The sequence below is a fragment of the Equus quagga genome, chromosome 20 (genome assembly GCF_021613505.1).
Source record: "Equus quagga isolate Etosha38 chromosome 20, UCLA_HA_Equagga_1.0, whole genome shotgun sequence".
Taxonomy (NCBI): domain Eukaryota; kingdom Metazoa; phylum Chordata; class Mammalia; order Perissodactyla; family Equidae; genus Equus; species Equus quagga.
In genome coordinates, this window is record NC_060286.1 from 23,964,348 (window position 1) to 23,992,161 (window position 27,814).

The 27,814-nt window shown below is 36.7% G+C and overlaps 1 protein-coding gene across 4 annotated transcripts in view; it reads right to left on the minus strand.

Moving 5' to 3' along the window:
• The window catches only part of CEP128 (centrosomal protein 128), a 376,345-nt gene that overhangs the window by 47,788 nt on the left and 300,743 nt on the right, over positions 1–27,814 (minus strand). For all 4 annotated transcript variants that reach the window (XM_046647430.1, XM_046647432.1, XM_046647429.1 and 1 more), the window contains 2 exons: positions 22,395–22,444; positions 3,898–3,921 (listed from right to left, as the gene is read on the minus strand). In XM_046647430.1, the coding sequence (XP_046503386.1) occupies positions 3,898–3,921; positions 22,395–22,444 (74 nt within the window). The remainder of the gene's footprint in view (positions 1–3,897; positions 3,922–22,394; positions 22,445–27,814) is intronic.

Here is a 27,814-nt window from a genome sequence, read left to right on the forward strand (position 1 = left end):
CTATTACTCTCTCAAAGGGTTATCTCCAATGAAACTACAAGAAAAAAATGTGAAAGACTTTGAAATAAAACAAAAACTCACGGGATGTCTTCAATGAAAAACGTTTTTGCCTAGTACATCCTTCTGGGTTTTCTGATTCTGTAGGATCTCCATATCTGTCATTGTCTTTGAGCTATCCATAATTCCTCCATGAGATATAGATAACTGATAGCAATGCAAATGATTCTTGTTCATAGACATGCAAATAAATTTCATCTGGGGAGGTTCAATTGATTTTCTCCCTCCATTTTGGAAGAAGCCAGTTTTGCATCTATTTTAAATTTATTTCAGCACTCTTTAGTGCCTACATATGTGTGTTTCTTTGACTGTTCTTTTAAGTCAGAGATAACATCTTGTTCATTTTCCCATTAGTAAGTTAAATCAACTCATTTGTCATGAGATCATTTTATATTTGTATGTTAGGCATGATTCGATGATTTGTTCTTTTTTTTTTTTTTAATATCTTTTTAACAAACTCTTCATGACTACCTTCAAAGCTTGATTACATCCCCAATATAGAGTGCCTTTTCTGGCTCTTTCTACCTGACAATACTGACTCTTCACATTTCAGAGATAAACCTAATTTCCTCCATCATGTCTTCAAACTGGAAAATCCATGACTTTTCATGATGTCAATTTATTATACAATTATTTTTTCTTCATAACTCCTACAAAATGCATTATCTGTGTCATTTATGTGCTGTAGATAGTGTAGATAGTGTATTTTTATCTTGCACGATTAATTTATTTATTTAAGTAACTTCTCTCCTCAATTAAAGTGCAAGTTCCTGAGAGAACTGATCACAATCTATTTTCCTTTTCTTCTCTTCAGAGTCAATGCAGTGCCTTACACAGTGCCCAGGAAATATCCATTGCTGAGTCCCATTCATGGCCCATGAATCGGAGCTTTCAACAAAGATTTTTTTTTTCAGGTCATCACTTAGCTTTATTTGGAGAATCCATCTGTTATATTTTGGCTGAAGGTGGTTCCTTCCTAGGAAAATTCACACTAAACTTTAATGAAGATCATTAGAGCTTCTGTGAAACACCAAATAAAAGGTAGTGCCGATCAGAAAGGCTAGGAAAAAAAGAATAAATTCATGTGCTTCTGGAGGATTTTTTCCCTCATCTATTGGACTGGTACTGTGTATACCCATATTCCTAAGATCAGCCTTATGTGAGGGTCATGTATGTTCAGTTCAAAATTCATTCTTTCATTCTACAAATGTTTATTGATTGTCTACTATATATCAGGAATTTTGGACAGGCCCTGGGTGTGCATTTGCAAGTAAAATGTAATTTTTAATCCAAGAAACTTACTTGCTAGTAAAGAGGGAGAGGGGAAGTTGAGGAAGAGGGGGAGAAATAACCACCTGATTGTGATTTAAGCATACAGAAAATCGATGACAAGCCAATTCAAGTTTCTTAATAGGATGAAAAGAGCATCTTATTTTCAGGTATTATAACTACTGAACCTTTACAATCAACCTATTGTAAATAGTCTGAATTGAAGGATGAAGTTTCAAACCTCTGCAGATTTGCATTACCATCATATACACCCTACATTCAATGCCTTATGCGATCTTAATACCAACCCAACCAACCAAGTGTTAGTAGACCACCAACACTTTTCTGTGGTTTAAGTGCTGAGTTCTGGGAGAATAATAAATGAGCTTGAGATTACTTTCAGCATATTTGGTTTTATGAACTATAAAATATTTTACCAGTTGTATAGTCTACCAAGTATATTAAATCTGCTCCTTATAATGCCATATGAAGTCAAAGGACTTCATAATATTTGAGTATTAACATTATTACTGAGCATTTTCCTTTTTATGGTTTTACTTAATGATAATTATTTCAAATTAAAACCATCTTGAGAAAACTGCCATTGTAAAAAACCTAGTCCATTTAATCAATTTTATTTTTCTCATGATGACTTTTAATTTTTACCTTTATTCCTAAAGGAACCCTTAGAATAAGGCATTTAAGATTCTACTCTATAGTACTTTGTTAGTAAAGCGATTATATGAATAAAAAAGACTAATAAAAGTTATAGGCTTTTTGTTGTTGATATAATTTTCAGCTTCTCATGAGATATTGGTATAATTAAAATGATTAAATAAAAAATAATAACCAATCACATAATGATAATGATAACCTAACATTTGTTTGGTCCTAAATATTTTCACATATATTTTCTCTCTCAATTTTCACAACAATCTGATAAGTTTAACTATAATCATTTTTACAGACGAAGGAATCAAAAAACAAGTGATTTGCTAAATGTTGTATAAATGGCATTTTGTATGCTGAACGCAAGTCTTCAAACTCAAAATTTCTGGTTTTGTTCATACTTTTAAAAAGAGCATTTAACTCACAAGCCAAATCCTGCTGGCAAGACACTTCCTAAGGGTGAGTAAAATATATATGGAGGAACACTAAACATTTTATTCACTTACAACGTCATCATACCGAAACTGAGAAAGTCAGTGTACTTTCCAAATGGCCCAGTTAAATCTAAGGAATTGATTATTTACCCATGAGGGTCTGGACACTGTCAATCAAAATCACTTGCTTACATAGGCCTAAAATATGCTCCATTAGCATCTTTCCATTCCTCATACTCACAAAATAAATATTTTATTTTTTATTACCCTTATCGTTTAAAAGTTTCATTTTTTTCTGCTCATTAAAAGCATAAAAAGAGAAAATAAAAATCACTACTAGTCCCACGCCACTCCTAATAGTTTGTGTGTTTTCATAAAGTCTTTTTAACACAAAATGTGCATATTCAATATTTGCATCATACTCTCCTTCTATCTTTATATACCACTTTTCCCTCCCATATTACAGAAGGCAATATTTACTTTTTGAAAATATGACTTTTTATGGCTGAATAATGTTTCATCATAAGGTGGTACCATAATTTATTTCACCATTCTTCCAATTCATACGGTTTTTATTATAAAAACGTTTATTTATAAAAGTAAAATAACCTTGCTTTATAAAACTTGAAAAACAGAGAAAGGAGTGAGATCACAGCCCTCATTCTGGTCTAACAAGTCACTATTATGAATTTTGCTCACTCCTTTTTATTATTTTTTCATAGGCCTATCATTATATGTTATCATTAAAGTACACATGATTTTACATCCTGAATTTGTTTCCACTTAACATTTTATTATAAGCCTTTTCCATAACCATTGTGGCACGTTGGCTGGAAATTCCACACTTTATCTAACCATTATTTTATTGCCAAACAATAAGCTGTCTCTCTTTTTTCTATTTAAAAATAAACCATTTTCCAATAAATATTGCAAGCATATAGTCTTTACATTCATGCACTTAAAAAAATTCTTTCCTAATACTAGATTCCTGCAAGTAAGATTATTAAGAAAAATGCCGACCAGCTTTTAGTATTATTTGGATTTTGGTGGAAAACAGTGCCAAAAAAAAAAGTTAAGTGACCGAACTTCAAAGTATACACAGCATCCTGATCTGTTTCTTATCAGCCAGTCCTTTTACTGATTGAGAAATACAGAAACAAACATACGGGATATCGATTACATTTAAACTAATTACGTTTTCCATAAATTAGTATACTCTGGCATCATCAATTTTGGGAGGGCAGTGACCACTTAAATATGCACATTTTCATTTTTTCTAAAATTTTTTTCCCTTTTAAAAGTCTGTATCTACATACCTTTCAGGTACAGTTTAGCTTATTTTGCCCTTTGCATCTTAGATGTAGTTTTAGAAATGCTTTCCGGAATTTCTTCCTTGGGGGTGCTCTGAAATCCACATCAGACACAACAGTAATTCTGATAGAAGGAGAAAGAAAATGCCCCAACTTACCGTTTCTAATGCATTTACACGGTCCTGCAAATAAAGCATAATATATAATTATAAAAACAAAGCTATTAAAAATCATTTCAAGTTTACTTAATTTTCAGATTTTCTATTTATCTTCTATTAGTAATAATTTATCTTAAAAATGTAAAAAATGAAAACTCCTACTCAGGATGATCTCTCCAATAGAAAAATAGACATAAAAGAATCACTATACCTTTTCTCATCTCAGCTAGCATTAGGACTATACAGCTTAATTTAACAGTAAATACCATAATTTTAGATATAGTAACCAAAAGGAATAGTAAATAATGGAGTATAAATATTAGATATATTTGAATATATGAAACACAACTAGGCAATAATAGTGATGTAAAAAAGGAATTTAGCACATATACCAGCTCTCAATTATATATACAGTACAAAATGTAATCTCACAGGAAGGTAAAATTCAGACATAAGAACATTTCATCAATTAAAGTTAATAAGTAGGTTGTTAACTGAAACAAGGCAGGAAAAATAAATGAGAAAGATACATCACATGCAGCCAATCCTGAACCCAGATGGGACTCCATTACCTGTAGTATCTTAGAAGGTTTTAGAGACATATTGTCTTTAAAAAGAATCATTGACAACATTGCTTGAAAAGCTAAATGATTAAGAAAATGGTTGCCTTTTGAATCCAATAGTTGTATTCTCAACTCTTTTCAGGGCTGAGAGCTACGTACAGAAAGCTTTTACAAAATACAAAAGGCTGAATTGGAGAGCAGAGTCTGAAGATTTAAGAAAGTGGAAGGCCATCCTTTTCAGGAGGGTCAAGGCCATTTTTCTTTCTTTTCTCTCATTTTAAGCAGCTGTAGGGAACGTGTGAAATTTGGATTTCTTTTTTCTTTAATCAAATTAATCATCTCTTCTAAGAGGGAAAGGGGAGAGGGGGGAGGCACAGAGAACCACTCAACTCAGGTCTCTTGTGGCCCTGCAGGGAATCCTGACACTTAGGAGCAGAAAGAACTTGGCCCTCACCTCCATTCTCCCCGCCTCCCCTAGCACATAGAGGCCTAGCCTTTGACAACTTCTGCAATGCAAGCTCCACCCTCACCCTGGGAAACTGGGTTGAATATTTCTACCCTTTAAACATTTGGCTATGTGGGCGTGAGTTAAATGAATTTATTATGCAACAGCAGCCCAAAGCAGACTGTTTTTTAGCAATATAATCTGTTTAACTGCATTTTTTTGTTATCCTTGAGAGAACCTTACCCTTGCCCCCATAATTTTCATAAAATAACTGCTATTTTGTTGGTGACTTGTGTACTGTCACATTTCAGCACTTCATAATAAATGCATATAATGCCTCAAGGGGGCTTCGATCTCTTGTTACCAGGCATCTTATTCAGAGGACATCAGGGACAAAACCATTCAGCAATGCTTTATCATTCTTTGCAGACTGAATGAAACCTTATTAGATGCCTTACAGAGACAGAAACAGTCTTTGGGCCATATCACAATTCTGTAAACCATCTTGGAAGGCTCAAAATATTTACAGTTACTATTTGGGCCTTAAGTTTTCTCCATACCGTGTATTTATGGGCTCATATTATTTAGGATTAGCATATTTTAAAAGCACACAAACAGCTGCTTTGAAATCAGTGATTGCAAGTGATGTCAAAACAGTAGAATTGAATTAAATTCTGTCTTAATTCACATCTCAGTGTTTGGCAAAGATAAACTGATATGACTTATGTATTAGTGTCTTCTTTTTACTTAAATATTTGTTACAGGATTTTAAAAGAAATATATACTGTCATGGACTGCATGTTTGTATCCTCACAAAACTCGTGTGTTGAAACCCTAATCCTCAATGTGATGGCATCTGGAGACGTGGCCTTTGGGGGTAATTAGGTCATGAAGATACAGCCCTTATGATGGGATTAGTGCCCTTATAAGAAGAGAGACAAGAATGGTTGCTTCTCTTTCTGCTCTCTGCCATGTAACGACATAATGAGAAGATGGTCATCTACAGGCCAGGAAGAGGGCCCTCACCAAGAACCAAACCTGCCAGCACCTTTGTTCTTGGACTTTCCAGCCTCCAGAACTGTGAGAAATAAAGGTTTATTTAAGCCATCCAATCTATGGTAACTTTTTACGACAGTCTGAGCTGACTAAAACAGGTGCCTGGTTTATAAGATTATGAACACAAATGGTCAAAAAAACTCCATTTTGGTAAAATATAAAGATCAATTAATAATCTATTTCAATGCAATTTAATTATGTCTGTTTGTCTATAACCTACTTCATTCCAAAACGGTATTGAGACAGCTTTCAGAGAAAAATACATATGTTTAGAAAATGAGAAAATTAAAGAAATAGAAAATTCAGTTCATTAACCTGAATTTAAATTAGTCAATTTGCCAAACAACGACAGCTAATAGGATACCAGCCATTGCTGCCGATTAGTGAGTTCTGTGTAAATTGTAGAGTTTTTGGTCTTAAATGTAGGCTATAAATAAAAAGAAACTACTCCTAGTCTTTACGAACTTATTAACTTGCTTTTAAAATTTAAGAAAAGTATTTTGAAAGTTTAAATGGTTGTCGTTGACTTCTTCTTTGGTAGGCAAGATTAGTTATTGTAATTCTGTATAGAAAAGCATTAGACTACAGCAAATTCTTATTCTCAAAAAAATATTTGCATACTTCCTTTCATGGTATTTTTATTACAAAAGAGGTAACCTTAAGCCAATATTGTGGCACTAATACAGCATGAAAAAAATGCCAGCATATGTCCTAGAATGAACATATAATTACACCAAAATATATTCTCTTTAACCTCAAGCTAATATTGATTTGCTACTTGGTCACAATGGGGTGTACACTGGAATTTATGAATAAGCCAAGGCGAATTCGTTAGCATCATTGGAGATGGGCAAATATTTGTAGGCTAAGTTAGGAGATGAATGCTAAATGGACTGTTGGTATCTGAATCCCTCATCATTAACAGTTTATTTGATTTAGCTCAGCCAATCACCAATCAATTAGCCACACTGATTCATCTATCCCATTTAAGAGATGAATTAGAGGATTGAAGGGCTAAATAATCAGAGTTCTCCTGTTTCCGGTAAGTGTAGTCAGATAGGCCTAGTGACTATTTTATCACAATGATACAGCATTTTCCAACAATGCTTTAAATATACCTATTAGCAAAACAAAAAGCACAATATGGACATACAAATAGAACAAGAGTCTCTATGCCTTCCAAGTCTAAGAAGCTTTAAGAGTATACAATGATTCTGGAAACTTCTCTGGGACTGAAGGGCAAATGATAGACATGTAATTTTCAAAAAGAAAAATCCACAATGAGGTCTCCCTCTCACCACTCTTCTAAAAGCACAAAACCTCTCTTCTGGAAGAAAAATCCACTCAGCTCCACCCAGAGAGACCACTGCAGAGCACTTTTCCTGTCAATGTTAACTCTGTTTAGTCAATAGTCACAATTTACCTGCTACTTTCCATGTGAAGTATATAAAATACAGTCCAAATATGTACCATTTTTCCTCTATGCATTTCTACATGGCAATCCATTACATTTAACAAATTGCTGATCATTTTTTAATAATTAAAAGAACTAGAAATAATTTCAATGTGTTCTTTTCCAAGCTTCAAGATATTAAAATGAAAGAAAAGGAAAAGGCCTTTACTAACCTTCTCAAAAAGAGACCAGCATTTCCTAGAGTGATATAAATAATTTAAAACAAAATAGATAAAAATTACAAACAACCTCAATGTTGCAACACCAAAAAAAACTTTAAAATATAGCATAAATTGGCTCTGAATATACCAAATGAATCAATGATCCATACATAAAATGGCATGTGATCTATTAAAAGTCAGACAAAGCTGCTCTACTTAAGAAAAACCTTAGCACGAGGGGCATTAGAGAAGCTTGCAGGGGGGTTTCCCAATCACCCAGTGTCAGATTTAGCCATCATTAGATCCCTGTAGTCAATCTCTGTTAACTCATTTAGCTAGCTGCTTCTGTGCCTTTTTCAAATAATCTGCCTCAGGGTCCAAATAACAAAACAGAAATGTTGAAAAGAAAACCACAGCAAGCCATCCAGATTTTGTGTAAAAATTTGTCAATAAAAACCGCTCAACATTTGACTCATCAAGAAAAGCCAGTTTAAAGCGATGTATCCTTTTCAACCCGAGAAGGAGTACCGGTTACGTTCCTTCTATCTGCTTTTCACTCGGGTGTGGCAAAATCCCTGATACACTCAGAAGCAGAAACTATCACAAGGTTTAAGAACAGAGTTGAAGTGTGTGCTCCACATTTCCGATTTGTTCTCTCATCTACTACCACTGTCGTAATGGAGACCTGAGGCAGCCAGCTGTTCTTCTATAGCTTTCTCCTGCTGTATTCTCAGGTTGGTGTTTGGTTTGTGGTTTTGTTTGTTATGATGCCATTACTGACCATTGTGCTCCAGTTAAGTTCACTGTTCAGGAAGGGCTGAGGATGCACTTACAGTGAAGTGAGATGCGTACAGGGTTTTGTTGGGGTGGGGAATATCAGTGGGGTGGAGGAGAAAGATGAAGAGCAAAAAAAAAGAAATGGGCCTCTGTTGGTTTGTTTCAACATATTTCACGTTGGAAAATGCAGCCTGAGAGGCTAGGCAAGGGTTTTGCTTAAAGTCCCTATAAACATTTCTGGTCAACAGTGTGAAACTAATACCAAAAAAAATATCTCAGAAACCCTTTATATTTCAGATCACAAAGCAAAGCAATGAGGTTTCGTTTTTATTTCCTTTATAATGAAGAATCACTTTAAGATTCTTCTTTAATGTACAACATAATGTGGTTCTTACGTGTGTGCCTACAGGATAAGACTACAAACCAAATGAAGGACAAAAGACAGAATTATCTTTCCCTGGGAATTGCTCAATTCCACAGTGAAACTGCTGGTAACAGGTAACAAGAGTTCAGTGAATGACATCGGGATTGGGGAACAACTAAAAATTATTTGCAGATAATATAAAGGCTATGATGGCGGTTAGGGCCAACGCAGATGACAACCAATGTAATTTCAAAGATTGACTGTCCGCCCAAAGACACACAGGAACAGGAGCTGAGTAGCAGGGGGAGAAAGTCAACAATCCAGAAACCAACACACCATATTTTTTTTTCAAGGATTTACATTTTAAGAAACAAAGTACATGTCTCCAGTTGTGAGGTTAGTCATATATCAGCTGAATATGCTCTGAACTCTTATGCAAATCATAGTGCAGTGGTGATTATGGCATAATTTATGAGTAGCTTTGTGTCATGCAGAACTTGTGGAAAACAATAGGGTATGCTTTTTTTTCAGAGTGTGTATCTGACTGCCACCAAACACAGCTGATCTAATGAGACTCCCTGAGGCTGGCATCTCCTCTGTTTCCCTCAAGGGCACACATCTCCTGGGCTTCCAGGTGAAGAATGCTCACAAGGACATGCACATAACCATAGAATCCTTTGACCCAAGCTCCTTCCTCCCGAATATCTGAATCACAGCACTTGATGGTTGACTATCATGCATGTCACACAGCTGAGTCATTAAATGGTACAAGCAAACAGTCCACTTTGGGAATTAAACTGCTTACCTTTGAGCAATTCCAATAATCCCCATCCTAATTTACATGCAGAGTCATTTACTCAATTCTTTTCAGGAATTAAAGCACAAAGAACATTATATTAGAGATTCTCTCTCTCTCACCCTCATTCCCACATTCCTTCTGGGGGTTTCTGCCTACAGTTTCCTCTCACCTTTACATAGCAAAGAGAGAGCCTGCTGATAAAGATAAGTCATAAGCAGATGATTTTAAAATAATATATTTGGCTGACATGAGTTAGGTTTTTCTTGCTTCCTAATTCAGTTTGACTAAGATTAAAACTATTATTGATCTCCACTTCCTAATATATAAGCACAGGTAGGAAGAGAAATGTGGTTAAAGGATTTAAAACCAACCTTAGATTATCTGTTCTCTGATAATCAATGGCACGCTATTCTTAGTATCTAAGAAAACCCAGGGAAAAACCCAACAACTTGGTTTTTAGTTGCACTTCTGGGAAGCATACCTGAGGGTTGATTATTCTCTATATCCTAAAATAAAGCAGATGTATTTTGACTATTCAGTTTCAAATATCCTATATATTCCTACCTATGAAATACTTAACTGCTTTTTCTTCAAATTGAGCTTCATTCTGATTTTTCCTTGCAGTCTGACTAATATCTTCCCAAGATGGAATTTTAAACAGTAGCCTTGGCTGTTTAAGAGAGATGTGAATAAAGAAAAAGTTGGAGGCTCTATTGTCTTAAAATAATCGAAAGCACTATAAATAGTAACAGTTATAAAAACAACATTAATAGGACTAAAATAGCTTCAAGTTTTTAATTTCTGCAGTTATAGAAAATGATATCATATTATACTTTTAAAATGGTCCCCCAAATAATTCCACGCCCAACTTAGTCCAGATTTTAGGGAAACCTTTACTTGAAATTTAAAACATTTACTCTTCAGGATTATAAATACAGAGTAGTGATTTAGTTCAAAGTAGCTTCAATTGTCTTGCTTTCAAAATCAGTCCTGGAAGTAACTGATCCTAAATTCCAAAGTCCATGAAGTGAAGGAATAAATAAGATGGGAGCTTGTTAAGAGACACATCTGGGTGGTCTGAGCTGGAAATGAAAGTTACTTTTACACTCACAACCTTACCTGTGGATAAGGAAGTACTGATACTAAAAGTTCAGGAAAGTCTGATTACTCAAAATTATACTCTCCCTCCATTTGCAAAATTATTTAAAATTCTATCAACAAAAATTTATTCTTTGAGGAAGAACTCAAAAATTGATTCTTTGACTCCCCTACTCCAGTTCCTCTTTTAAAGGGCAAACATTCTTAAGACGGATAACCATTAGACTAGTTCATTCCAAGGAAGGGGGCAGCAAAGTAGGACGGTGGGTCAAATGCAGCCCCCTGCCTGTTTTTATAGGTCCACGATTTAAGAATGGTTTTTACAATTTTATTTGGCTGAAAAAAATCAAAGTAAGAAAATGTCATGACAAGTGAAAATTATATGAAATTCAACTTTCAGTTTCCCTAAATAAAGCTTTATTGGAACATAGCCTACTCATTTCTTTACATATTGTTTATGGCTGCTTTCTTCTATCCTGGCAGAGTTGAGTTGTTGTGAGAGAGCATATGGCCTGTAAAATTGAAAATATTTAGAATCTGGCCCTTTACAGGAAGTTTGGCGACCCTTTGTTCTAAGATGTTGGTATCCTACAAGAATTACTTCCTGCCTCACAGAGGTCACCCTGTAGCAGACCCTGTAAGATTCTAGAAGGAAAAGATAAGGTAAAACCCACTGACCAGGGACAAGAAAAGATAACAGGAACTAGAAACTTTTTACTCAACTTATAAACTTTAAAACAAAATTTAAAAGTTGCAGTATATGCATAAATACATATATCACAATATAAGCCATTCCTTAGGCCATATCAGTTTCTTCCTTTTGTCCTTTATGCCTTTTATCCACCATTTTTCCTTTCCTTTCAATGTCTTTCCTTCTTTCCTACCTTTCTTTCTCCCTCTCCCTCTCCCACTCATTTATTCATTTAATTAACTCATCCATTCATCCGTTCATTTACATTGACTGAGGCAGACACTATGTTGGCCATTGGGTACATAGTTATCAACAAGGAAGATAAGTTCTCTTTGCCTTTACAGAGCTTACATTCTAAAGAAGATGACAAAGACATCAATAAAGAAGATACCCAGGAACTGTGATGAGGGGTGAGGGCAGAGGTTTACTTTAGACAGGTTGGTCAAGTTAAGTTCCCACAAAGGGATGACGTTTGAGCTGACAGTGAAAGGATGAAAATGAGCCATTATACAAAGAGCTAAGAGAAAAGCACTACGGAGAGAGGGAATAGAAAATGCAAAGGTCCTAGGACAAGGAAAGGTTGCTTAATTTCAGAAACAAAAGGGACACTGGTGTTTGTGTTGTGGCTGTTAATGAAAACATTCCTTTAAATTACCAGTATCATAAAAATCAACGCTATTTATTAAAAGCTTATTATTTGCCAAAAATTGCATTGGGTGCTTTTCACATATGGTCTCATTTAAAGCTCACAAAAACTCTCTATAGGTGAATATTATTAACTTCATTCATTTAAAGTCGGAGAAACAGACTCAAAGACATTAACTGTACTGAACTCCACACTGTGATTAAATGTTGAAGCTTAGACTAGCAGCCAGGTCCGCCCAACTCGAAGGGGTCTACACTTACTCTCAAAAACAAATTAAAGGTCATATTAAAAAAAAAATATATATATATATCTATTTAACAGTTCTATAAAACAGAGCTAATGGAAACACCATATGCTGACAGTGCAGTTTTATGGGCAAATAGACAATAAACACTTTTTTATTACCATCAGGGATATTTTTTGTATGTGTGGTAGAGGTTAGGGGATACACTGGAAAACTGTTCTGGAGCCTCTTTCACAAAATTACACACGCCAGAACAGCATTCCAGAACTTTATTTTTAACAGATGTCAGGTGACAGTGTAACAAAACGCATACTCTATCACAATAAAATTTAATGCTCAAATAAAAACCATTATTTGTACACATTTTTATATTTATTTACTATATAATAAAAGGGATTATATTTTTGCCATATGCCTTTCTTAAGTAAGTTGCATGTCCCTCTGAGATCTTGGCCCGACATTAGGTCAGCTGAAGCACACACAGTCAATACCACTGGGGAAATATCAGAAGAAAGGATAAAGGAAAACACAGATCTCAGCTTAAGTAGCTGTGCTGTTGTGCAGTTAAATGGCACCTCTACTGTGCTGGTCTCCCAATTCTTTTAGATCTGCGCTGCAAGAGCTTAGATGCATCACTGAGCTCATAAATGGCCTCCTCCTCCCACCCCTGCTTCATTTGTGACAAATTTATTAGTTCTTTCCTAGCAGTGAAATGAGAACTAGGGATTTCAATTACAAGAACATAGTAAACGCATGGAGTCTCTCCTAGGTAATATTTTTCTATTTCACGTTATGAGCAAATATAGAAATATTGTTAACAGACATTAAATGTTATTTATTAGCATACTAATCAGGCTTCCCACTTTTAAAAGTAAACAGTAAACTTCTAACAAATTAAATTTAGAATAGTGAGTGTAATGCAGATACTTTGGAAAAGGCATGTACTTCAGAATCAAATTTTTAAAACCAAAATAATCACTGGTTATGATAAGAAGAGAAAGATATAAGAAGAGATGTTTATTAGTCATTCTTTCAGCTCATTTTAGTTTTATCACTTTTTGCACAATTTAAAATTTATGCAAAGTTTTCAATGTTGCCTTTAATTTTTGCCAGAATATTTTGAACCTGGTTTAACACTGAAATTGAAGAAGCCCGGGGAGGGCTTTCATAACAACTTTCTTCAGTCTGTTTATTTAAAACATGATGAATAAGCAAAATGAAAAGGTGCAGAATGGAAAAAGAAAAATGATCCCTTCTCCTTCCTAGAAGTGTTCGAGATTACTGGATTGTTCGTAGTCTCACACCAGGAATTGAAATGTTCCTCACATGCCAGCAGCCAAATATATACATGACACTGTCCCATTTGCCATGTATAAGTTAGTTTAGAGCCTAAGGGTTTATAAGTAGTTTAAAGTTGCCTGACTTATTTAATGCACTTTCTAAAACTTATTTAGTTTCTATCGTCTTTTTTTGAGGAGGTAGGGGGTCAGTAGTATTTGGCCACACTAAATGCTTAATATATTTCCTAATGAGTCATTCTTACAGAAAAATTATGGAAGAGACTAAAAGAAAGATGGCCAGGAACCTAAACAAACAAACAAAGTGTAGAAATTCTGATCTCCATAAGCTGGTAGGGTGGTATAGAAGCCAGGCAGATTCTAAGAGCCCTGTCACTTATGGGCTGAGCCAGCAATGAGCCTTAGCTTCTTCATCTGTAAAATGAGAATAACAGTATTTACCTTATAGAATTGTTGTAAGGAATAAATGATATATATTCAGAAGTTTTAGCATAGTATATGACACAAAAGAATTCCTCGTTAGCTATTAATATCATTCATTAACCAGTCAGAGGGGGATTTTTTCCTTTTCTTTGATGAAGGCCCCATCACCCTTTGGGGCCGATTTAGCACAATGTTGACAGGAATTTACAAGTGCTAAATAAGTATCTGTAATAGGTTGAAACATAGTATTAGTGAGTTTTCAAGATGCCAGACAGAAGAAATCCTCTATAGTGTTTCTGGAAAATTAGCCAGAGATGGGAATGGGAGATAGCCCTAGAAGTGAGAATTATGAGTTTCTTCCAATGATGTCCTATTAACGCTTAGAATCTCAGAGATTTGTTTTATGAGTCAATAGAAACTGTTTTAACCAGAAGTGTATTATTGATGAACATTTGCTTCCCAATCTGTTACATAATACAGTCATTATGAGAAATATTGCTCTTTATAACTGTCCATGTTATCAGGAGATGGAAGACAAAATGGAGAACATGTGTTACGGTATGAAAGTTTGTGTCCCCCCCAAAATTCATAGGTTGAAATCCTAACCCCCAGTGTGATGCTATTAGGAGGTGAGGCTTTTGGGAGGTGATTAGGTCACACGAGGGTTCCACCCTCATGATTGGGATTAGTGCCCTCATAAAAGAGACTCCAGAATGCTCTCTCTGCTCTCTGCCATGCAAATACACAGCGAGAAGACAGCCGTCTGTGAACCAGGAAGTGGGCCCTCACCAGATCCTGAATCTGCTGACACAAATACTGAATACAGATACTGAATCTGCCTTAATCTTGGACTTCCCAGTATCTCGAACTGTGAGAAATACCCGTTTCTAGTTTAAGCTACCCAGTCTAAGGTATTTTTGTTGTAGCAGCCTGAATGGATTTAAGACACACGATTATCTGTCTGAAGCTTAAGGCCTATGTAGGGATGTGACGTGAGAAGAACTAGCAGATACATATTATGGAGAACAGTCTTCAAATGATCATTTAAACTGCAACTCAAATGAAATTGCCCCAAATTGTAACACTACAATTGACTCGGGAGACACGGCAGAAAATTGCAGACAAGCTCAACACTGTGAAACATCATAAAGTGCGTAGTTTTCATTTTTCACAAGAAAACGTAAGCTGCTTTTTACATCTTTACATCAGCCCCACTGCCTGTGGAGCCCAGAGCTCAGACTCTGATAAACATACCAAGGGATGTTTTACGGAAGTGTTGCTTTTCATGGAGTCAACCGCAATGGGGACAATGTAGGGAGACAGACAAAAGAACTTCCCCCGTTGTGGGAGCAATTTACAAAATCTCTAACACAAACTTGGTTCATTTTCACTACCAAGTTTTTTAGTAAATTTTCTGTCACAGTATAAAATTTGGGCTTTTGAGCTCAAAGATCACACTTTATCTTTGCATTTTTTCCCAATGTTTCCAAATGGCGTCTGTTTTTTTCAGAGGCTTTTTAGGAGCTTGACTCAAGGAGACTGCTGAATCCTGAAGACTGGTGCTTTGCATCCCTCTGGATAAAAAGAACCAGGCATGTTTTTATAGTTTTTATTCTCAAAAGAAAATGATCTAGTCAATCAACTTCCACACATTCAGACACAAGAATACTTCACTCTCAGGGCATTCTATTTTCCAGTTTAATTCTGTCATAAATTTGGAATTAAAATTAAGTTGCAAATTTCAGGTAAAATAGGGTGATAAAATTTAATGATCACTAAAATTTCAAGTGGAATCTATTTTACTGAGCTTGGTTCCCTGCTCTCCTGAGGCCTCTTGACGTAGTAAATTGAAGTGTGCAAATCTAATTGGCTGAGACCCTGCTTGACCCTAATACAGACTGCTAATGTTTTATCTCTGTTGAGACCTCATACGGAATTTAAGGCTTAGCAAGCCTTTTCACCTTTTGAGAAAATAGAGATTTTAATGAGCCATTAAGTCACCTAGCCCTGAAAGTGGCAGTGTCGCCCCATCCTCCATCCCCCATAATCACCCATGTTTTGTTTTGTTTACATCATTGCTCAGAATAGTTTTTTTTTTTTAATCATATATCAGAAAAGGAAATCGAGATACATGGTGATTTGCCTTTGTTCTGGGGAATGCATCTTGGAAAGAATAAGTAGGTATGCATTACATTTTGGTTTCTAGAATTACAGGGGTTCCATTATAACTCTCATGAGTCAACCTAGAGATAAGCAGGATACTGAATTTACCTTCTAGTTTAATAAAGCCTTAAACAGTCAATCCCAATTTATCAATTTATTCAAATTGGGACTTCTAAAAATGTACTTTAGCATCTCCCAAGCAAATTAAAATTTCTGGGGAAAATTAGGAATTGCTTTAACCAATCCTTCAAATCTTCTGGAGATCCAGTGACAGCCCACAGCATCCCACTTCACCCTCACTTTCCCTTCTAACGTAACTCAAGGACTTTTAGCTGCCCCATCCCTGCATTTCTACCCATGATCTCTAAAATCCCCAAACCACTCTGTGGTTTGCAAGTACAGGTTATGGGCATTCTACAGTCAGGCAGAAATGACTGACAGCAAAACCACGGAAATTATCTAGTTGGTCTGTCACTAGCCCAGTTTATCACATGGTTGTTTACCAGGATGGATTGGCCATCTACCGGGACTACTGAGATGTCAATGAGCTCTACTGCCAGCCCCTGCCAAGGCAATTTATTTGCCCATGTCAAATTTTTGCCTTTGGTGGTTTTTCCTGCCCAGTTTATTTCCAACAATGTGCCTGCCAATTCTACACTGGAATTCTTTTCCATAATATCCCTATATTAATATTTATTAGACTTGTTCCAAAAGAACTAAGAAATTCAACTTCTATTTTTTTCTTCAAAACGCAGTGCTGCCATAGGCTACTCCATAAGTAGCTGAAATGAAGTAATGGCTGAGGGAAAGATTATCTTCTCCTTCCTGCTCATCTCAAATGCCCTTGCCTAAGCACTATATAGGTGACAAAAACAAATCAAACACCTGCCCTCACTCCCAAAACATTTCTAAAAAGTAAATCAAATCCTTCAAATGGAAGGTCCAAGACTATTTTTAAAATATCTGGGAGAGAAATTAAATATAATTATAGGTCATCTGAAAACAGTATGTTAATAATGCTGCTTAATATTCTTTCAAGGGCATAGCTTCTGGAATGTCTTAGGAAAAATATATTACTTTTTTAAAAAAACATAAACCCAATTTGTACAAATTAAATGAAGGATTCAGCTCACTTCTAAAGAAAATACTGATACTAAAGAAAGTGCCCAGAAGTACTTGTGACATTTAGAGACCCAACAACTAAAATGTTTCCTTTTTCCTCTTAAAATAATGAGATTGATACTCATATCTAGCCCATAAAATCAATTTCATTATTGCCACATTGTGACTTTTTTCATCTTTTCATTATGTGTAGTAGCTATCCAAAGATGTAACACTTCCTTTAGCATAAGCTGACCAAAATCTGAACTTAAAATCACTGTTGCCCATGGAAGGAGAAGGGGAGTAGGTGAGAGAGAGGGAGAGGATGAAAGAGGGAGGGAGGGAGGGTTCCAGGAGGGCAGGGACCTTTACTGCTTTGTCGCCAGTATGCAGCACCATGTCTGGTATACAGTAGGTGAAAACAGTCAGTGTGTGGAATTAATATTTATGGAAGACCTGCCAGGCACCAAGGTTTCTACATTTCTTATCCTAGTTAATTCTCCCAACAGTCCTATGAAGTATCATTATTGTCCCCGATTTATAAATATGGATATTGCCTCAAAATGACGTAAAGATGGCCCAGTAAAAGAGGAAAATGAATAAGAAAAATCATGTTCATAATCATCTAGTTTTATCTCATTTAAAATAAAATGAAAAGTGAGATGACTAAGTTAGCATAAGAGGAGGGGCATATACATTTTCCAGATACTGTTTAGTGACTGTCATAGGGAGCACTTTGAAGCTTTTCATAACTAAGCACGATACTCTGTTGGTGTGATTTGCAATCTGGGGTTCACAAAGCAACATGGGGAAATGCAAGAAATTGATGAAAGGCAAACTAGTAAAGTAGGTTGGTAATTAAAAAAATGAAAACAAAAACCAACAACAGCACCTACTACTTACCAGCCATCACAAGGAAGGTGTCAGTCACCGAATACTTTTCAATTAAATTGAGGAAACATGGATTACCTTTTGTATCTATTTAAAATGTTTCAGCTGATCTTGAGTGGATTAAAGAAGGGATTTGCTTGCTTCACTGTACCTCAAACCAATATGCAAATACGACTCTGATACCATACCACACATTGATAGTCAAAGACAATACTTTGTTTTTAAGAAGAGTAGCACACAATGTAACTGCAAATGAATGTCACACAAAAAAATGAGCTAGACGATGTTAAGCTCCAGTGAAGAATTTTGGTAATTACCAGCTGCATTGTAAAAATCACTGTCAAACATGTTTGTCTCCGTTGTTTATGATTCCTCTGAAGACTGAAAACATTCTCCTCTATGCTCCCCTCCCCAGGCGCCATTTTATCCTTTTCCTTTCCCACTGATTTCTACCACTCATGCCAAATTTCTCACTTATTGACCTTTGGTTTCAATACTACATTCAAAGAGGGAGGGAGAACAGAGCAGGATGGAAAAAAGGAGGGAGAAAGCGTATGTGTTGTTTTTTAATGGGTAGGTTTTAGAGAGAACCAGGAATAGGTACTATATAAACAAGAGACCAGTAGGGTGGCATTCATTTGTTTATTTAGTCAACAGAAATGTACAGAGTACCTATATGGTGAGGTGCTAGGCTAAGTAGAGGATATTTGGGAAAGTGAAAGACATGAGAGTTGCTTTATAGGTATGATAGGAAATTACAATTCATCACGAATTTTTATTTTAAAACCTAAACCCTGTGGATTTGAGGATTTAACAAATACTTATTCAGTTTTACTGATTACTTTCCCTTAGAAATAGTCTTTGCTAAACTTCATGACGCTATGCTCTCCTGAATTTATTTTTCTTTATGCCTTAGACTCCTTGGCAGGATTTTCATCCTTAGCTTGTTACTTAAGTGTTGATGTTCCCTAGGGTTCTGGCTTAAGTTTTCATCTCTTTATGCTACATACTTCCTCTGGGAGCTCTCATTGCTCCTATGAGTTTTAGTAGCATCTAGATGATACGGAGACCAGATCTGATGATACCAAATTCTGCATGTTCAGTTCAAACTCCTTCTGAGCTCCAGACTCATATTTGAACACCCTCTTGACATTACCACCTGGATATTTCAAGGTACCCTACCTCAAAATATCATAAATTGAACTAATCAAGTTCCCTTCACTCTCACCGATAAATATAACCATGCATGAAGTTGCCCAATCAAGAAACCTAAGAGTCATTCTTAACTCCTTACTTCTTACTTCGTAACAACCAATCTCAAAGTTCCATGGATTCTTATACCCTAAAATATATTAAGAGACCATCCATTCCTCTTCATGCTCTCTGCTACCACCCAATTTAGGTCACCATCATCTCTTGCCAACATTCTCACAAACACGTGCTTAACTGGTCTCCCTGGTTTTAATCTTGCCTGTCTCCAATTATTTTAGACTTTATAGCCACTTATCTATTAAAAATGCAAATTTGATTATATCATTCCCTTGTTTCAAACCCTTTACTGGTTCCCCATATACTAAAGGTAAAGTCCCAACTCCTTTACGAGGTCCTTTAGACCTCTACAAACTCCTGTCTTGCCTCTCCTCTCCCAGATGCTACATTCCACCGTAATGAAATTCTTTTAGTTCTTTAAACATGAAATTGAAGTTTTCTTTTACCTTAGGCCTTCCCATACCCTTCACACCGCTAAAACTTTTCTTATCTTCACTCTAAACTAGCCGATGCTAACTCTTGGTTATCATTTAGATATTGGCTTCCTTTGGGAAGCCTACTTGAATTGCCACTCCACCCCAGCTCACCCTACCCACTTCAACCCCCGACGCTTGCACCCAAACTACCCTTATCTCCATCAAACAAAGAAAGGTGTTATATGTTCCCACAGTGACTTACACATCCCCTCTAATATCATTTTTTAATATTATAAACACCTATTTAACATTCTTTTCCACTAATTCTGGTGTACAGAGCAAGAAACTATCCAGTATAAGCAGCTTGCCTTTGTATCACTATCATGTAGTACAGTGCCTTGCACAGAATTGGTGCTCAATAAATATTTGTTCACTGAGTAAATGGAGGACCTTTTACTTAGAGGAAATTGGAAAAGGTTTAGAGATAAATAAACACCCACTACCCTTAAGGAGGATAACATTAAATGCAGAATGTCTGTTATACATAATTATATGATGATAATGAGTAAATAAAATTGACTACAATTTGGATACATGGGGATTTGCTAACATTGTAAATTGGAATTAAATATTTAGCTCTCCCTTCTGGGATAATCTAATCCACACTAAACACTTCTGGAAGACAGTTTTATGATTTTATATTACAGATGAGAGCATAGGCACAGCAAAGTTAATTGAGTTACTCAAGGTTACCCAGTGAAATAGAAGCAAAGCCAGGACTTAAAACTCATGTGCTATCATTTTGGTTTTTTGAAACAATTTTGTCTTTTTGTCCCCAAAATTCTATTGTGTGATGGTAGGACTTCAACCTATAAACTTTAATAGTCTTCTCAACACTATCACCTGTGATATTTATATTTAAATATAGAAACTAGGAATTTAGGCATTTTTTGACAGATTTTCCTCTCGTCTTTAAAATGAAACGCTTTCTGTGATGTGTCTCTGCACCCTTGTGCACTATGAGAGGTGTCAGTTCCTTCTTTGTTCTTAATAGAGCGTTAGTACTAGGCACTAATTACCACTACAAAGTGCCAACATTGAACTCTCCTGCTCTTGGACATCATATTAAATACTCTACATTTATAAACGTCCGTAGTTAGTTGGCTGGTGCATTCTATTGCATTCAGTGAGCATTTTGGTAGAAAATGCTGCCAGTACTTAATAAATATTTGAGAAGCAACATAAGCTATTAAATTTAACAGGATCTGGTTCCAATATTCATATTGCGAGAGAGATAAACTCAAAAAGGTTTGTGCTGCCATTTCAAAAGGCCAGATATGTACTATGTACCCAATAAATATGTTTATTATACATGGTACTCTGGGGCCAATGGCAAACACACTGCATAACCAAAATGCCTCAAAAGCCTTTATTACCTTCTCAGTATACCCATCTAGTGTACATAGAAGCTTTGCTTTTTATAATAACAAGCATTACTGATATTAGTTTCTCAGAGATAGACAGGGCTAGTATACACATTAGAGTTTTTCTAGCCCCAGACTGGACCAACCAGGGCTCTCTCTTTTTATACCTGAATATAGTTTAAGATGTTAAAAGAATTTAATCTGTACAAAATTGTGGCTAACACATCCCACTTTTGTTAGGTATATAGAACTATATTCTCCTTGATGATTTTCAGATCAATTACACAATTTTCTCTTAACAGATACATCATCAAATAGAAGAATCCTCAATTAAAGAATATTTCCCTTGCTCTTTGGGCTTTGTTTACCCCATCCTTCATTCGCCAGACGCAAACATCTTTACCCCTAAAGCCCTCAAGCCAGCTCATTATACCACTCTCCACTCTCACCGTGCAGCTCTAGGCCCAGGAAGAACTCTAAATGTCCAAAGTATTTCCTGTTCTTAATCCCCAATGTGACGTTGAGTGAATTGGTTCTGTCATGTGAGTATAACTGATTATGTTTCCCCTAATAAAGACAGACACTTAAGTTACCCACTTGTCAGTGAGCCCAATGTAAAAGGAAGAGAGAACTTCCGTCAGATGCCAAGTTAACATCAATTGCTCATACCACAGAAACGTCAGTTAAAATTCTACTGCAATCTTTCAATCACAATTTTCCAGTCCAAGAAAGGTGTATAAATCCATAGTGAATTGAGAGGCATCTAAGGTAAGTCTTATGCCCCATATATGTGTAAATATTCTTGTTTGGCCATTGGTAGATGACATTCATGGAGTCAAAATATTGTTGACCTTCACTTGAAAATGTAGATTCCATGAATTCATCCTCATTCATCAGCCCTGTTTTTGGGGAAGTGACTTTGCAACGAGGTTGCTTTCATTTCCTAATGCTGTAGTCCATGTCAAGCTATACCAAGGAATAAAGTTCCTTTCAAGAGAGAGTAGCAGAGAGGCTGAGTCCGCTTCCTGCTTTAGGAGACTACAAATGCTCTCAAACACTTCTAAAGGGAAGCAAAGTCCAACTTGGGCTTTAAAGTTCTAATGTATGTTTTCACTCCATTTGCCATAGTGGTCTGAATGTGACAATAACAAGGATTAATAGAGTAAAACAGTTTTCATCCCAAGGATACCTGCCCTATTGGAGAATTTACTTTACCTGCAGAGATTCCATTTCTTCATCTTTTCTGTGGGTCTCCTCCAGCAGATCTACAATAAGAAAGTAAAATACCCATCAAAATACAATGTAAAAATGGCTTGCCTCTTATTATCAAACTCAATTCAGTCAGTAGCTTGTATAAACTGTTGCCTGGAAAGAGAATTTGATGTTTAAGTGTGAGAAGCAACGTGAAATAAATGCCAGAGAATGAGACCAACTCAATTACAAATCCAAAACTATACCAATATTTTAGGAATTTGGTCCAGTGCTTATATAATTCAAAAGTAATACAAAATTTTCTTTAAAAAAAAAGAAACTTTTTTTCTTTTGAAAGAAAAATTAGAAGCAAACCACTTCCTCTTAAAATAAGCTCCCAAGCCAAGTTCCACCTCCAGAGTCAATTTTTATAACCAAATTAAAACAATTTGGAATAATGGGTGTTATTAACGGAAGCAGAACACCACCTTAACAGTAAAGTCATATTAATTATCATTTCACACTGAGAGGGTGGGAAGCATTGAAGCTACATCTGACTGGGAGTTTGGCACTATCTCAGAGAAATTGGTGGCTGGAAGGGAAGGTAGTCAACTGAAGAGAGTTCTGTCTAAATGCATGCGTACAGCCATGGTGTCTCAAGGCCCTACATTAATTTATGAACTTGCTATAAAGGAAAATATATTTGGCAAGCAGACTTTTCTGCCTGCAGCTAAACCACGCTGTGCTATGATCTTATTAGATCTCACAAACCTAAAGAGGGCTGGGCTGAGTCAGAACTTGGATGAAAACTGGCAAGAAACACCTACAGCAGCGCACATTAATATTAGCATTTGCCTTACTCTATGATTGATATAGTTTACCAAGAGGCTGTGCCACATAAAAGGAAAATATAACTTACAGAAATTCAATATATATCCCAGAAAGGCAAATGCAAATGTTTTTAGCAAGCGCTGCACTGTATTACTACAGCAGGAAGCAGTAATATAGTGGGCAGCCAAGTCACGCTGGTGTATGTCGTAACCAGGCAGGCAATACACTGAAAGTTTAGGAGACCCTGTAGATGATATAATTGATAGTGATGGCCCTTTGAGACTGCACGGCTAAGAGAGATACAGAGGAGTGGCAAGCAATCCTCTCAAGACACAATGCACTGGGATTAAGAATAAGAGGTAGTTTTTGCTCTGTATCCCATAGAGGAACTGACTTTGGCTCCCAGACCTCCCATAATCAGAGTTATAACCTCTAACTTTAGAGCAGAATGCCAATGTATTAGGGGATATTTTTTAAAAGAGTTTTTGGTTGATATATTAGGTTTGAAGCTAACGATGGTTCAGAAACTAACTTGGGGTGTGGTAGATTAAGTGCGCTCAATCATTCCTCTCCCTCCATCCTCACTCATTTACATTGTGATGTGGCAGCTACTTTCATCAAGAGGCTACACACATCTACTTCCCACATCTTGCATCTAGGCTGGCCTCCTCACTTGATTTGGTAAACAAAATACAGCAGAAGCAATTTTGCCCCAATCTGTACTGAGGATTCAAGAGGCCTTGCACATTTTCACTTTTCCATTTGGAATTCTATCACTATAAACAAGCCCAGGCCAGACTGCTAGATGACAAGAGACACATGGTCCAGGGCCCTTCCCACCCCTGACACACTGCAGGTTGCCCCAACTGGTAGCCAGCAAATGCCAAGAAGCAGAGCTGCCCAGCTGACCTGAAGATGACTACAGATGACTCAGATGGGAGCCTAATTGACACCAGAAAACCTGCCCAGCTAAACCTAGTGCCAAGTCCAACTCACAGAATTATGACCGAAATAAATGGAATTTGGGGATGGTTTGGTACCTAGCACTTACCAGCTGATAGCGACCAGCTGCTAACTGAACACCAACCACTTGGAATTTATTAGAAGGATGTAGGAGTAATTAACAGATACATGGGAAAAGAGGATCGAGATTCTGGAGAGAATAACAACTGGTCTGGGTGGGTAGGGATGCAGGTAGCATGAACTAGTGGGCATTTTATCCTGGTGCCTCTAATCTTTGTGTCCCTCCACTCAAGAAGAAATTCCATACAGAGAAGAGCTAATGAACCTAGCTTAGATGTCTTCCCTACTTCTTGGCTAGAGGAAAAGTACGGAGCGCTTTTATTGATAATCCCAAAAGGAGTAGATGAAGAAGAAAAAGGATAGCTTCCAAATGCAAAATCAGGGTACTGTTAACAGAAGGAGGAGGGATGGATACCAGACAGGCCAAAACAGCAGATGCCTACTCCAACTGGTTGCAATAAATTGTGTCTTCTGCACAGCTCTCTTCAATATTTGTGAGATATAAGATCACTGTTGTGTCCGTGTGTGGACGTGGCCATTTTGCCCCACTCCTTATGGATATTAGGAAGTTCTCAGAGCTGAGCGCCTTGTAATGAATTGCATTGTTTACTGGTGCGGTGCAGTTGGAGTGATGGATAGCGGGGTCCACCAACCACTAAAGAAAACTGATCTTGTTCCTTCACAGTCAACTTGGTATGGCAAACACCAAACACTTTAGCTAAAACTTACTGGATAAATAATAGGTATTGGATCTCTTATATAGCCCAACTCAACTCACACATTTGATAAAATACTGATGTAAAGAAGGTCAGTCTAGCCTCAGCCCTTCATAGTAGAATTACTGCAATTTAAAAACTATGTTTTCAGTTTTCTCCAAATACATAAAAGTCATCCTGCTCTTTCAGAAAAGTCAATACAACTGGCAATCCTTGATTTTGGATGGCTGAACAAAAACAACTACAAAGGAATTCCTACAATTGGCATTTAAAATATAGAACTCCCCATCTCTTCAGCCCCACTGAGCCTCATCCCAGCTTCTATCAAGAGTATAAGTGGACATGTGTTTTTGTGTTTTCCTCTATGCCACATCCCTTCCCTTTGAGAACTTCTTGTTGCTCTTCTCCACGTGATTCCTGTGAAACTTTCAGTCAAGGTGCCTAACTAACTTCTCCTGCCACAAAAGTAGGTCACGACTCAGGCTGGATGGTCAGAGCACCTTACCACCCTGAGCATATAAGCTAAGCAACACCAGCATGAATCCTTTTCCAGGGACTAATATGGGTACCAGGAGAGAATCTCTCTCCTTCTGAAGCTGCATCTTATATTAGCCTGGTTTTTCCAAGGCTGTATTTTCTACTTTGTCAAAGAAACCTGTGCAAGAATGAAGCTGGCAAAGAAGAAAGCAGAGCCAAGAAACAGAGAGTTGGCTGAGGACAAGATCCACCCTTGCCTGAAGCCCACATAACTCTTGAACTTCTAACACTTTCTTCCTGTTTTTTCCTTCCTTGCTTTTACTTAAATTAGCTTTATTTGGATCATTGTCATTTTTAAAAGCTTCTGGAGATGTGGTTGTATTGAACTCTCCTGTCTCTATTTGGGAACTTGGAGAATTTAGAGTTGTCAAGAACTTTCTATATCAGTGAAACGTTTCATTCTACAATAAACAGATGAAGACATGAGGCTCAAAGAAGGCAAATGGTTTGTCTGAGATTACCTAGTTAGTGCTTGAGCCATAGCTAGACCTTGGCTCTCCTACCCTCCTGCCCTATCTATCTATCATGCTCTCATTTGTACCACTCAGTACTTAACTGTATCCTTCCTCAGACTGCTTATTTTTTAAAATGCACACATTTGTATTCCTCTCACTTCCTTTAGGAGTTCTCTGATGTAACACCCAGGGCTTGAATGTCTTTATATCCATATGTTACCTAACTACTGCCTCTCTACCTTTGCTACTTAACTTAGATCCCCAAATTGCCTTCTCTGCCTACATCCTGCTCTACGCAACTGCTCACTTGTTAGGTGCATTGTTCAAGTACACGCATTTGGAATGATGAACAGGGTTATTAACCTGTGCTGATGAAATATGGCTACTGGGCAGCACTGAGAAGTGACTACTCTACTGCAAACAGACACAGATGAAAGAATGTAGGTGAGACCTCAGGACAGTGGAAGTGACGTAATGCTAAGACACCTGAGTGTGATTAGTGCACCTCGTTATAATGAATAATCTTATTGTTTTGTTCTTACCAGCTTTAGAACAAATGATCAGCATGGAAAAAGCTGAAGGGCAGCTCTGCTTGCTTGCTCACCACCGGCATGTTCGTGTTTTGCTTTATTATTCTCTGGTTTGCTGTTCAATACAAACAGCAATTCCACTGCCATGCAAATTGCTGTGGCTAAATGTGCTTCCATCAACATTAGTTAATGAAAAATGTTTTTGGTGAAAAGGGCAGCAGTCCTGTGTATTTTCCTTGGACTGGCTCCAACTCTTTAAATGAACTGATACTAACTCATTATGACATACAGTCATTAGAGGGGAAAAAAATCCCATTTAAAAAAGCAGGACAACACGGATGAGAATTGGAGAATCCCGTTGTTTTGCTTTTTTCCACTTTGCATTTCTCTGGCACACTCAGGGTAATATATCATGACCGTGTTTTTGGCTAAGACAGTCTTCTACCACTTCCTTCACGGTCTTTGCAACTAGTGGTCTGGCTGTTTAATGTTTAAGGATGTTTCACACTTTTTTATGTTGATTCTGGTTCCTGGTAGCCAAGAAAGCAGATAGGTTGTTTGTTTATTTGCTTTTAAAAGGAGAATCATACCCAGGTGTGCATGAGCAACACATCCATCTAGCAACTTGACCCTTCCCAGAAAGGTTGGAGATCAAGTCTAGAAATGAGTAGTTCTTTCTTTTTACTATAAAATATCTCATTCATGCTATAATTCAGCCTAGCTGGTAATGGAGAGAAAGTTACAGAAACAAGGGCTTCAGATATAGCAACATTTATAATAACAGCACTGGCCAGAACAGCACTGGCAGCAGAATATTGTGAATCAATGACTGCAGTTTAGAGAAAAGCATTTTGTTTCTGGCTCTTGTACCTCACTTAATAATTCAGCCCTCCTGTTCAGTGTTAACTCTATGCATCCTGACATTTACCTGAAACAATAAACAACAAATTCTCAAAAGAAGTCAATATCTTTTAAAAAGTAAATTTGTGCTATTCCTCTTTGTGGGTGGCTGTCATGGTATAATGAAATAAATCAAATAAAACAGCATGCTATAACCCTTAAGGGGTCATAAATGAGGGACCTAGCTTCCCACAGTTGTACACTAGATACGCGAGGCACTAGCTACATGCTGAAGACAATGGCCAGTTTCTCTTTTTCTTTTTTGGCTCCTACGTTATTAAAATCATTGACATTTTTAGGGACAGAAGGGGCCAGTGAAATAATCTAATCCCAGGGTTTTCACTTGTTTTTTAAAGTAGAATTCTGTCTTATGAATGAAGTCATACACACTTTCAAGTGCATATTATAAATAAATAATTTAAAAAGCTGAAAGGAAGCTGCTTTGGTGAAAG